Below are 14,731 nucleotides of genomic sequence, written 5' to 3'. Positions count from 1 at the left end.
ACTACAATCATTTGAGTTTTTCTACCTCAAAGCTATGTTTTTTCATAATTTTGGAAGACATACTACAATGGTAGTTGGTAAAGCAATGTTTTCTCAGTCTATAGTTCACATTTTAAAGTTTTATGTTGACCCGTCTATATTTTTAAAAAATAATCTGTAAAGTACATAATGTGCAAGAAATTTTTAGAAAAATCTAATTTATGTATATAGTACTGAGATTCAACATTAGAAAAACCAAATTATCAATCTGTTCATTATTTATTTATAAAAGGAGAACTGAAATAGGTTTAAATGACTTTCTTAAAGCCATACATACACTGTCTCAGTGCTTGATCTGGTTTCCAACACACTTTCCTGATTATTTGTATACCAGTTATTATTTCTACAAAAGCAGCATATATGTAACATTACTTGTCTCAACCAAATTTCCATGCCATATATAGAAGGTGTGATAAAAAGCTGATATTCTACATGCAGTTCAAGTTAAATATAAGTTATGGAAGGAAAAGAATTCCTTTATTGACCATCAACTATCAACCAGGCAAAGTGCTAGGCTCCTATGGATGTAAAAATGAATGTGACCTCACTCCTGTCCTCCAGGAATTTACAATCACATACTAAAAATGATAATAAGAACACTCAAACTAAAGCATTTCTCCATTTTGCTTACATATTTTAAGATTTGTGATCAAGCTTAGAACCTACACTTTCAGACTCTTAATAAGAAAATCCATTAAAAATATTGTCAGAATTATTTTCTTTAACCATGACAGCTGAATTTTCCAGAACAATTTTAATTTCAAATATTCCTACATGATATTTATGTAATTAAACATGTCATTAAACCCATACTTGATGTTGGCTTAGAAAATATGGCCACCAAGCCTATAAGACAGAGCAGAGTAGCTTTAAAAATAAAAATAAAATTAAGGTTCTGGTCAGGAAGCCTTTAGGTTCTCTATGAACCACATGTGCATATGAATACATTTAAATATACCTATTGCCTCTGAACATATACAACCCTCCCCTATGAAATTTTTAAAAGATTACACAAAATAAACATTCATTTTTATAATGGCCAAAAAATTTACAGGTCAAAAAAAATTCTTTTCATATGAATCATCTGTAACCTTACTGTCAGTAAACAAGTTTTCCAGAGGCATTCACACATGATTTCTGAGTACTCTACATGCAACATAGAATAAGTTCACATATACATATTCATTTAGTGTAAAGAGAGGAGGCAAACTGATTGGAAAATCCAGTTATAAAGGCTCAGACTAGTATTCTGCCTACAACAGTGGGTCAGTATGTCTCTTTAGTGTTCCTTTTGAAATTTTAAGACTCTGTTGATTATGAAACAACTGACAGAGACGACACACAAAATGTGGCAAAGCAAACCTGCCTCACATATTTCATCCACGTGCCTCAGTAAGATGACTGGGATCTGAAAGCATTGTTTCCTCACTTGAATGGTGTTAGGGCAGCTCTAGTGAACCGTACTGCACACAAGTGATGGCTCTTGTTTTGTGTACATATACTAGATAGAGCCTTCCATTGGTATTCTAAATATATAAAGAATATAGAAATAAAGAATATTGAAATACAGAATATAGAAAGGAATATTCTATGAGGAATTTAATCCCTTGAGATCAAGGACTATTTTTTTAAAATACCATAAAACGGCAAGCATATAAAAACTATAAGTATTTTTTGAAAAACAGTCATATTTTGCAACTGAACTAATGAAGTGCCCACATCCACAAGCATCGAACAATGCCAGTAAGTTACAAATGTCACAGATATGTCTGTATGTCTATGTATCCTCAAATAATAATGCATACTGTCAAAGCCAAAATGGTATGATTTCTTAACAAAAAAAAAAAATCAAAAAAAATCAAATATTTCTTCCTTTGCTAATGAACAGAACATATATCTATATAGGAAACGTTAATTTAAAGGGCTCTTTTTTCAGAAATGAAAAAATAATCAATTTCATAATGTGAACTTTATAACCAAAAGTATACAAATAATAAAAATCTGATGTAAAATACTTTTAATAAGATATAAGTCAAATGAAAATAATTTGTTTAATTAATCAGATACAACTTAAAAATTTCTGTAAACTGCCTTAACTGTTTACCTTGCAGTATTTAATTACTTAAAAGTAAAAACAAATATCTAAAAATGAGAGTTCATTAATATCTCATGATCCAGAAAATTGTCTTATAGATTAAAAATTTTATAAAAGAATTTGAAAAAGCAAATCCAAGATAAAATATTTGAAGGGTACTATTGTAAATTGCCTTTTGTAAAAGTGAAAACTTGTGCAAATATTAAAGTTCAATATAAAATATTTTAGTCCAAAAGTATGTTTACATATATAAAAATATTAATCAGACCATTCTTAATCAAAGAAAACTTTGCACAGAAATAGTGAGATAATTACAGCAAAGGTTGACTTAAAATACTCATAAGCCTGAATAATATTACTCAAGCCCCCAGTGAATAACCTGGAGAAAATGAAGCTTTTATTGAATTGGCCACATGGTCCTCTGAAGTGGCTAAGCAAGTCACAGAATCTGGACTGGCTCTTTCGCAAACTGATTGTTCTTCTTACATAATTTTACATTCTTAAAGATTTTTCTTCATTTCTAATCCAGTTTTTAAAAATCTGAGTTTGTTTGCAATATGTATTTGTGTGTCTATGTGTGTACACACACTCATATGTGTATACATATTTACATACATATGTATATTATATATTTATTTATATATATATATATATATATATATATATATATATATAAATAAAATCATTAGTTGGTTTGAAAAATTCCACAAGAGTGGGTATGCAGGTATTCCAGTGACTATCACTTTTACAGTAGCAAAGCTACACTTTGTTCCCTGTCCTTTGCTTGCAGGAGGAGGAACTCTTATTCCTTCCCAGAAGCCTGGAGATCACTTGGGAAGGGCAGGAGGTCAAGTGGAGGTAAAAGCCCTGAAGGATGGAGGTGGCTCTGCTGCAGCCATGACTGCTCCAACTAGGAAGCCTGCCAACAACTGCACACCCACAAGTAGTGCTCCCAGAAATTTACTGTGTAAGTGGAAATCTCAGATAAGATTTTGAGATTTAGCTGGGGATTAATCTGCATTCTACATGTCAGTATTTAACCTTCGAGTTTTGACACGGTGATAAAATTCTGTCAGATCTTTGAGTCTAAAACATAGTATAAGAAAGGATTAATTTTTATCATAAGAGAAACTTGGCAGTTAAGTGTAACCTGAAGGTATACACTCCATGTGCTGCCCCAGGGAAGTTCATGCCTATTATAAGATATATTGTTTCCTTGGATTTCCTCTTTTATAAAATGTATTTGGACACTAATTCAATACCCTTAACATTTAGTAATTTAGAAATAACTATTGCTATTTCTTTTACTCTTTTATAAGATGTCTTATAAAATATTTGTTTATATTTATGATTTTAAAAGCCCATGAAATACGATAGGAACTTTTAACCTTTACCTTTAAAACCTGATTATTCTACTAATGAACTAACGTAAATTCATGTAAGGGTAGAAACCAAGATAATTGCATCTTTCAACCTTTGCATTTAATCTATATTTATCAGGGTAGATTAAGGAAGATGAACAGTTCCTATTTTTCCCAAAGGGAAATACTGATTGACAAATTTAAAAAAAAATACATTATTGCATTCCCCAATTAACATCTAAATGTAACATTTGGCATTTTTCCCCAGATGGATTATTATCCATTAGGATTCATTTTAAGTTCAGTTCACTGATGATATGCATTTTGACAGGTCTTATTTCCATCATAACTTATATTTACAGCACAGCCAAGTCAAGAGAAAGTAAGCATAAAACAAGGTTTTGCTTTGAGCTGAATATATTTTAGCTAAAACCAGCAAAAATCATGAAACGATTATTTGCTAGATAGTGAAAGGTATATAAAATAAATGCCTAAAGTTTTTCATATACTTTAAATGGAATTTTAAAAATGCACAAGCTGAAAAACATTAAGTGAAATTTGGGAACAATTAATTTAAGAATGTTTCTGTATTTAAATTTATAATCTAAAATATCCCAAATTTGATACAATATAGTCATTAAATGCCAATTTATATTATTTACAACTGAGAAGAAGTATAAAATAAACTTAAGTCTGCAATGAAGAAAATTAAGATATTCTAATTTGATTTAGGCAGACTACACATCATTTACCCATAACATCTTCACATGTCAAAAAATTTAGAAATAAAAATATTTAAATAAAAAAAAACTAAAGGTTGTACACGAGGAAATGATAGCTCGGCCATACATTCTTTCACTCAAATGGTGTGCAGGGAGACCACTGTCTTATCAACAATACTCACACATACACCTAATTGAAGCATACTTGGTAACAAAGAATGCACGTGTGAGTCCCCAAATAAATGCACACATGATTGGCAAAGGTACTTAGAATACTGAAGGCAAAATAAGGTCTGTTCCCTTCTATTGCTTGTCTCTTACAGTTATTCACTTAGCAAATATTTAGTGAGCACCTACTATGTACCCGGCACTGTTCTAGGCACCAGGGGTGCATCAGTGGATAAAACATATAAAATCCTTACTGTCTTGGAATTTTCACTTGTCAATAAATATTTGCTGTCTGCCTATATAATGCTACTACTGGAATAAGTGCCATTATGTTAATAATGTTAATAGAAGGGAACATGGCACTCAGTGTAACTGCACTCAGTCACAGATGAGGCACTATGTTGGGTATGAAATAGGCAAGTTATACGTGCATTTTGACCTGGACGATAAGAGCATGATGATGATAAAAACAGAGCAGCAGTACAAAATACTCTTAAGAATATGTTGAAAAAGGGATATAAAATTTAATACCTCACTAAATCTTCTAATGTGTAGAAAGAGAGGTGAAAAACAAAGCAATCAAGTTGGATTATACCGACAGGGGATTATTTATTTGGTTTGATCCTAATAAGAATTTTCCAAATTATTGTGAATAATCGAATATATAAAGAGAAAATAGAAAATCCATCTATTCCATATTGCAAAATAGAATGACAACAGACTTTCAGCTCAAAAATCATGACTAAGATTCCTCTTTGGAAACTAGTAAGTATGGGACACAAATTATTGATAATTTCTCCTAAGTTTTGCCTAATGAAATTGATCCTTTGTAGAAATTGATGTCAGGGAACTATTATCATAAGGGTGAATTTATGTCCACTTCAAAGAATCCCACAAACCTCAAATGATTCTATATTATGTGCTATATAGGAAGGGATAAAGATAACTTACAGCTTATTAACATTTAAGTTGTAAGCCATATTTAAATTAAAAAAAAACCTCGCCACTAAAGTTTTTCTACACAACTGAAAATCATCAATTAGGTTAACAGAATTTAAAATACCCTTAGCAGGTGACTATCAACTGGAATGCATGTAGTAGCTTATGCCAGTTGTTTGGATAAATCTAACAAAAATTAGGAGCATCGCTAATTTTCCAAGGACAGAAAGACAGCATGATCTTCTAATGGGTTCAGGTGGAAACAAAACCTGACTGGTCAGCAGAAAACACTGATCCCTTCTCCACTGTTTATAACCATCTGTAGAATCATTTGTATTTCCAGAGACTTGACTATAAATGTGTTGTTTTTAAATAAACTTAACTGTACCTCAGAGGTGTAATAAAAGTGAATCAGGATATTTAGAGAAAGATTATCACTACATTAGCAACATTTATGCCCACTCTCTATATACTGAAATGCCTCTGGCAGTTATAAACAGTATGGAAGAGTTGCCACGCTATGTAATAAAAAGTACAAAGCCATAGAGTAACAAACATGTATCTGTTGTTTATGCAGCTTAATTCACACATTCATTAACATTAAATATTACTTCATGAATTTTACAAGAGAATAACAATGAAAAAAAACATATTTAAAAAGTTTCAAAAAATCAACAAATAAAAATATACAAAAATGTTCGTATGTCCACATAATTGTTCATAAATATGCTAATTAAGATGGGTAATTCAAGTTAAAATTAAACATATCACATATTTTACTAAAGTATATATCTCAAATGACAATGAGATGTGAATTGAATATCAAAGCACAACTTCATAGAAGTCTGAAAGTTCAAAAAAGGTAACTGGAAATTTCAGGATTCTTTTTCTTATATCCCTGCACATTTTCAACTAAAAATGAACAACATTTTCACTTGCCATTTTCAAAACAAAACACCAGATGGTCCTCACCCCCTCCCCAAAACATACATCCTAAAAGTATATAGTAAATCAGCCTCTACACACAACCACAGACTCATGCTAGCACAGCAGGAATATACCTATGAAACATATAAAAGAGTGATATACTGCATACAAACTTTCAGAAAGGGGAAAAATCATATTCCTTAAACTTTCAAAAGAAGGGCCAAGGTATATATTGTTTTATAATTTAGAATCTATAATTTTCACCAAAATTGTAGTCATTCTCCAAGTAGGTTAACTTGTTTTTATTTGTCATGATATACTTCCCTTTGAAAAAGAAACAAACCACTTCATCTAAAAATAAATGTGTAAGAACATAAGGAAGTATTTTGTGTTATGTTAGAATATAAAATTTAAATGTTTGAAAATTCAAATATTTAAAAAGCACAGTGAAACATTTTCTATGAGCTAAATGTTTAAGGTTTATTGAAAAAAATGATATTTTATTTCACTTGGGTGATCCAATTTTGGACTTTTCAGTTACAAAATATAGGGAAGAATTAAAAATAATAATTTTATCTCCAAATTTAAGAATACATTGTCAGCTGGGAGGGAAAACTCTAATTCTTACTATATTGTACATTAATTAGCAATTAATTGACATTAATTTAGCAGAAGAACTGTCTAGACAGATTTAAATCATAGGTCTATTTACTTTTTCCCATATATTCAGAAATCATGATAACAAAATAATTTTTAACCAACATTTTCACTGAGTCTCCAAAATTTGAACATTTGATGAGAATCTTTATAGTTTCACAAATCGTCATCATTCTTCTTACACTCATCGGTGTTGTAGTGATGCTGCATCTGGTAACAGTTAAAAGCTTTAAGAAATAGTAACAATAATCCTGTTTTATCTGAATTATTAGCAGTTTATGGCTTATCTAGAATCTCACTTGTTCTTTTGGCCCAGATTCATTTTTCTTTAGGTCTTAGGACCTGAGCTCATCTAGGTAGCTGTTTCCTGCTCATTTCCTATAGTCTTACTGGTAAATAAATAATTTCAAACAGTTTATCATTGGGTTTGGCATTAACAATCTTTTTTCCACTTAAAGAATATTACTGGTCATACAAATAGACACGACCATTTCTCTGTCTCAGACTCGAAGATGCAGATTACAAACATTTGTTTCACAGTAAATAAATATCACACTAGAAAAATTAAAATCATCAGTTACTTTTTACCAATATTTGGTAGCTTGTTATTAACTTGGAAATATATCTGTACCAAAACAATACAAAAACCTAGTGAAGTAGTATACTGGGGGCTCTATTTTTAGATATTCCACTGTGCAAAATTGCCATTAAGTGATACAGAGATCATAAGGGGCTGAGAAAGGAAGGTTAAGAAGCAAAATAAATAAGTAAATAAATAAAACAAGCATTTAGAAGCAAGCAACACATGCAGAACAAGCAAGAGATTAGTTTACATGAAGAAGAGGCAACTTACATGGCTGTTGAGAAGAGAGCTTCTGTGAGTAGACAGACCGTCAGACTTTTGCAGCGTCTCAATCGCCATTTCAATCTGATAATAGATGTCATTAAAAAAAGGGCTCAAGACAAGATAGTAATAAAAGGCTCACCAGAGAATTTTTGATAGATTCTTTAAAGTTCAATTTCTTCTTCAATGGTGGCTAATGAATAGCTCTCACTAAATGTGTATTTCCTCCTTCCTCCCCCCAATCCCAGAGAATAGCATAAAAATAGGCACACTAATAATAAGCTCAATCACAAAAGTAAACCTTTTTGAATATTCCATAATTATAATAAGAAGGGAGACCTGAGAAGCAGGAACCCCAGAGGATTGTGCTAGTTAAAATATTCTTGACTTTCGTAGTTCAACACTTGAGAGAGTAACCGCTCTCTTTCTAAATAGTCTCCCACCCAAAGAGTATTTAATATTTGTTCCATTCTGTCACAAAAGAAAACTACTGCAGATTTGTGTTTTATTAATATGCATTAGTATTTTAATGCAAATGTGCAAAGACACCTTCATCAATGTTCAAAAGCTTCTAAATCTATCCATTCTTCTCTAAACCCTGTATTAAAATTTGGAAGTGGAGGGTCATTAGTATGAACACATTTAGATGTAATCATGGTCTCTACATCATAGTTTAGGGTGTGGTGGTGAGTCAGAGCTATTAGAAATGATAGCAGAAATGGAATGTAGAAGAGAAGATAATTCAGAGCCAACAAAGAAAAGGGACAATCACAGAAACAGTTTTATTCTGTGTAATCTCAGCACACCATGAGCAATCATAACACCTTAATTAAGTAGCAGGTGCCAATAATAAGTGAAATGCACTCTTGATAACCTCATATTTAAAGATCACTATCTCTCAGCTCCTAGAACTATAGCACTTACTGTAAGATCAGGTTCCAAACACCCTGTATTTGATTACTGGATTCTATTAACAATATTAACTACAGTTAAATTAAAAATCACACTATATAGGAAAGAAATCATTATTTTTATTTTTGCTATCTGATCAAATCAACATCCCTACAAGCAGTTATAAAAAATATTTCATGCTTTCAAATGTAGATAACATACTTTACATTGGCTATGAAAATTAATGATGCCTTGAAATTTAAACATACTGCCTTCCCCTACCAAAAAAAAAAAAAAAAAAGATGGATGGCAAAATCCATAGCAAAGCAAAGTCTTTTTTTTTCCATCAAGTTTACAACTGCTTTATGGTGGAATACTTTATACACAGAATGTTCAGTCTCAATTATGTCAACATTAAATTTAATTTTCTTAGGAATTAGTAGCTTTAATTTTATGTTATTTCCCCAAGTTACTTGTTCTTCTTCCCTAGAGTTAATAAAATATAATACAGAAAAGAATGTTAGGTAGAAATTATAGATAAAATACTCTTAAAGTATATAATAATTCATAAGATGATATAATACAATTTTTATATTATTAAATTTTTTTTTAATCACAAAATTAAGTAAACTGGCTTCTGAAACACTCTTTGCCAGATGGAATGTTAATGTAGTTCATCATTATACTTGAAAATAAACTGAAGAAAATGATATTGTACAAACCAAAAAAAAATTACGGAAAGAGTAATGTAAATGTAATGAGTAAACAAACATTTTACCAAAATGTTAAACTAAAACCATAAAGGACCTCAGTATTACATCTCTTAAAAGGGCATCAATAAGTGCTCTTGTTTTCAGAGAGAAAACATATATCAGGACTTCCCTGGCGGTCCAGTGGTTAAGACTTCGCCTTCCAATGCAGAGGATGTGGGTTCGATCCCTGGTCCGGGAGCTAAGATCCCACATGCCTCACGGCCAAAAAACCAAGACATAAAAAACAACAGAAGCAATATTGTAACAAATTCAATAAAGACTTTAAAAATGGCCCACATGAAAAAAAACTAAACAACCAAAAAAAAAAAAACAACCAAAACAACATATATAAAAAGACAGCTGAAAAGCCTCATCCTCATGTGACTGTAAATCACTTCTAGGAAGAATTTGCTCAAAATATGAATTTGCTAAAATGCCTACATTTTCTTTAAAGTTTGAGTGTGGAAAATCTGATGTTAGATTTCGGTCTACTTAAAAATAAAATGATCTGTATCTTGTGATTTTATAGGTTTAAGTGAAAGGTAAAAATTATCAAAAATATAATAGCTGAGCAATAATGAGGGAGAAATCCACATCTGGCTTTGTTTGTTAACAGCAATTTTAATTTCTTTATGACTAAAGGATTTGTGGTTGTTTTGACAATTAAAAAATAAGTATGGTAAATAAACATTTTCCATTTCTTCCCTAAACTAATTAAGCTTTAGACTATGAGTATACCTTAGTTTTTTTTTGAAAAATCAATTCTCTGAACTAAGGTACAGTGCCCAGTTGTATCTCTTAGTGAATAATCATCCTAGGACTGAATCGCCAATAGTGCACATTTCTTCTCCACGATTATCTAATGCTAGGATACATGGTGATTGGCAGTTTAGACTGGTTCATGATGATCCTGAACTATTGCCTCGTAATCGGATAGGAAGCTATGGCAACTCCTCTGAGATCAAATGGTGGGATGTTCCATTTGAGATGAGATGTTCAGCATGGAAAGACAGGCTTACAGAGCATTAAGTGCCATTACTGGAGTGGGTGAGACAACTCCCTATGTGAAAGAGCAGGTAAGAAACTGATAACCATTCTAGCCACAATGAGCACATGAATTCTTAGAAAAATCAGTCTTTTCTGGAAGATTAAAAAAAGATCGTTAGCAATATACTAGGAATGAATTAAAACCCTCCAGGTTCGCCAACTAAAACAGGATTCCCATGAGAATGGGAATCTACTCTGAGGGTGGTTATCAGTCAAAGACAGAAACCCTTGGTCCAGTGCTACTGCAGAAACACTTTCAGAAACTGGAGAAGAGGATTCTGCACTGTGTTTAGACACGCCACTGAAATATTAGAGGACTGGCAGGCTTCTGGGGCAGAAAAGTGATAGAGATCAATGAAAAGTCTTCCAGCCATAGGAATTATAAGTGTGAGACCACCAGCCTCAGATGCTACCCCAACAGAATGCCTGACAAAGTCTGAAGAGTCAGAGCTCAGGTAATGTGGAGAGCTTCCTACATGCATAGGCCAGGTTTCTTTCTGACCGCACATTAGCAGAAAGATGAAAGACCTCTTTGCAGTGTATCCCATGACAAGGCGCTACAGAGCATAATTCGAAAAATCAGACCTGGTTTGAGCACTTGCTGAGAGTAGTTCACAGTGAAGACTATTCAGGAAAACAGACTTTCATCAGAGAGTGCAGGGACACCCATGAGTTTTGCTGTGAATGAAGCTTAATTTGGGCAAAGAAAGAGAGGAAGGTAATACTAGTTGCTATGAGAAAACGATGTCTGAGCTTGTGTCACCAGTTAGGAACTGCAGAATTAAAGTAAATACAGGTGTGACTCAGCTCCCCCAACCAAACACTGAATCCTCAAAAGACAGAATCCCAGGGAATGGTGTAAGTGGTTTCCCTCATTTGGGCAAAAGTGGTTTCCCTCCATACTAAGAATGGAGTGCTAGTTAAAGACTATGACAACTATTTTTTCTTCTGAAATACAGAGTGCCATGGTCACAAATGTGATAAAAATATGACCACATGGCAACAGGAAGACCTTAGTTCTTGTGCAGTAGATTCAAGGAAAAAAATACCTGGGCTCTGTAAGGCAGAAGAAACCCCTATTTGTTTGGAATATAGAAAGTATGCATGTCTGTTGCAGACTGCACCAGTGAAGAAATTCTTCCATGATTTCTCAGGAATTAGGAACAGAAATCAGTAGGAACAGGGAGAAGCTGTACTTCACATCCAGGAGGAAAAATAATAAAGCTCAGTGGAGCTCCTACAAAGATACAGCAAACCCTCTAAGAAGGACCTGAAGGGGACAGGGCACCTATTACCTGATGGGGGATAGATATACAGTATGATAAACATGTGGCCTAAAACACAGGCTGCAAACTCTTTTCCAGTCACTCAAATGCTAATCCTGCCTTGTTGGAATCCAGGGACAGGTGGAGAGTCTCTAAGCACCCAAGGTCACTTGAGGCTTGTAAGATATCCACCCAAGAATCAGTGTCCTGAAAAGGACAACAGAGAAAAGTCACACCTAAGCCCTTAGGAAAAGAGGTTGGGAGAGCAGAGAAGAGGGGTCAAATGATGTCTGGATGTACAGTAAATATTCTGTTTATATTCTCCTTTCCCAAGCTCAAAGAAGAGATCAATATTGTACTTTTACTAAGGCAGCAAATACTTTTTTTCATAATTTATTTATTTATTTAAACATCTTCATTGGAGTATAATTGCTTTGCAATGTTGTGTTAGTTTCTGCTGCATATCAAAGTGAATCAGCTGTACGTACACATATACCCCCATATCCCCTCCCTCTTGTGCCTCCCTCCCACCCTCCCTATCCCACCCCTCTAGGTGGTCACAAAGCACTGAGCTGATCTCACTGTGCTATGCAGCTGCTTCCCACTAGCTATCTATTTTACATCTGGTAGTGTATATATGTGAGTGCTACTCTCTCACTTTGTCCCAGCTTACCCTTCCCCCTCCCCTCCGTGTCCTCAAGTCCATTCTCACATCTGCGTCTTTATTCCTGTCCTGCCCCTAGGTTCATCAGAACCATTTTTTTTTTTAAGATTCCATATATATGTGTTAGCATACGGTATTTGTTTTTCTCCTGACTTACTTCACTTTGTATGACAGACTCTAGGTCCATCCACCTCATTACAAATAACTCAATTTCGTTTCTTTTTATGGCTGACTAATATTCCATTGTATATATTCGCCACATCTTCTTTATCCATTCATCTGTCGATGGACACTTAGGTTGCTTCCATGTTCTAGCTATTGTAAATAGTGCTGCAATGAACATTGTGGTACATGTCTCTTTTTGAATTATGGTTTTCTCAGGGTATATGCCCAGTAGGGGGATTGCTGGGTCGTATGGTAGTTCTATTTTTAGTTTTTTGAGGAACCTCCATACTGTTCTCCATAGTGGCTGTATCAATTTACATTCCCACCAACAGTGCAAGAGGGTTCCCTTTTCTGCACACCCTCTTCAGCATTTATTGTTTGTAGATTTTTTGATGATGGCCATTCTGACTGGTGTGAGGTGATACCTCATTGTGGTTTTGATTTGCATTTCTCTAATGATTAGTGATGTTGAGCATTCTTTCATGTGTTTGTTGGCAATCTGTACGTCTTCTTTGGAGAAATGTCTATTTAGGTCTTCCACCCACTTTTGGATTGGGTTGTTTGTTGATATTGAGCTGCATGAGCTGCTTGTATATTTTGGACATTAACCCTTTGTCAGTTGCTTCGTTTGCAAATATTTTCTCCCATTCTGAGGGTTGTCTTTTCATCTTGTTTATTGTTCCTTAAGGCAGCAAATACTTTTAAAGAGAACAATGTAAAAAAAAAAAAAAGCATTTCCTCATTATTTACAATTCCCCATTGTTATTTATTATTGGTATTTATAGCTCCCCATTGCCTTTTAAGGAAGGAGAATCCTTATCACAGGATGGCCCCTTGTTTTGCAGAGTTAGTATCAGGTTTAAGTGCTCTGCTGAAGGGCTGAGAGATTTGAGGAGACGGGGATCTGGGCACACTGGCGGTGAATGCTCATTGGTAGAATGAATGGACAGACTTGGGGGGACAGGTGGTGCAGAGAGGCTTTGAGGGCCTGTGCTCTGGAGAGTGTGATGCTAAACCTCAGCTCTTTCCTCTACAACATCTTCAGTAAAATTGATGCCACTCACAGATACTTCAGGTACAAGTAATCAAGACTGGCTGGAGCACAGGGTTCATTTAGGGGCAGTTGATGATGTCAAAAAGGTAAACCTCAGTTTCAAATGCAGAGAAATGTGGAGAGGTTCGGAGCCTTTTTAAAATTGTTGACATTGGGCTTCCCTGGTGGCGCAGTGGTTGAGAATCTGCCTGCCAATGCAGGGGACACGGGTTCGAGCCCTGGTCTGGGAAGATCCCACATGCCGTGGAGTGACTAGGCCCGTGAGCCACAATTGCTGAGCCTGCGCGTCTGGAGCCTGTGCTCCGCAACAAAAGAGGCCGCGATAGTGAGAGGCCCGCGCACCGCGATGAAGAGTGGACCCCACTTGCCACAACTAGAGAAAGCCCTCACACAGAAATGAAGACCCAACACAGCCATAAATAAATAAATAAATAAATAAATGAATTTTAAAAAAAACAAAAAAACCCTGATCTCTGATAAAAAAAAAAAAATTGTTGACATTAATTTTATTATCACCATTATTTACTTCTAACAGAAAGAGTTATTTATTTTTAAGTAACTTTGGAACCAATTGTTTTAGAGCTAACCTTATTTCAAACGTCAGGATATATCACTGTTGGGGAATGCCAGTCACCCTCAGTAAAAAGGAATAGGAAGACTGATCTCAAAGTGAGAGGTGCTGAGTCTTTTGCATGAGTTGCATGGGGCAAAAAAGAGGATTCCCTGTACATGTGATTTATATACACATTATGCACATCTATTCAATGGCCCAAATAGAATATGATATATGTGGACAATTAGGACTTTGTCTTAATGTAAACATCAGCCAGTCTTTCAGTTATGTGCCAATAAGACAGAAGGAAAAAGAACAATTATATCATCTTATTCATTGTCTTTATAGGTCAAGGCATATTCTCTTGACTCTGAAATGGCTTTTTAATCTTTTTTAAAGACTGAAGGTCAAGATTGATATATTCAACTACGACTATAATTAAAATTGGTCTCATGGTAGAAATTATTTCCTTTCTAGAACTGTTTAAGAAAGTGATTTAAAAATAGAAGTAATACTATAATGCTTTATGATTTATAAAGCCTTTTTACATTAATTCTCATTTGATCTTCACAACTTTGTGAAATAGCA

At 34.0% G+C, this 14,731-nt stretch overlaps 1 protein-coding gene across 6 annotated transcripts in view; it reads right to left on the bottom strand.

Annotated features, from left to right (window-relative positions):
• The window catches only part of RFX3 (regulatory factor X3), a 293,286-nt gene that overhangs the window by 68,664 nt on the left and 209,891 nt on the right, over positions 1 to 14,731 (bottom strand). For all 6 annotated transcript variants that reach the window (XM_036854090.1, XM_036854085.1, XM_036854088.1 and 3 more), the window contains one exon: positions 7,762 to 7,836. In XM_036854090.1, coding sequence (XP_036709985.1) covers positions 7,762 to 7,836 — 75 coding nt within the window. The remainder of the gene's footprint in view (positions 1 to 7,761; positions 7,837 to 14,731) is intronic.

Source organism: Balaenoptera musculus, chromosome 6 (genome assembly GCF_009873245.2).
Source record: "Balaenoptera musculus isolate JJ_BM4_2016_0621 chromosome 6, mBalMus1.pri.v3, whole genome shotgun sequence".
Lineage (NCBI taxonomy): Eukaryota > Metazoa > Chordata > Mammalia > Artiodactyla > Balaenopteridae > Balaenoptera > Balaenoptera musculus.
The sequence above is the reverse complement of the archived record's forward strand: the minus strand, read 5'-3'. Positions and strand labels throughout refer to the sequence as shown.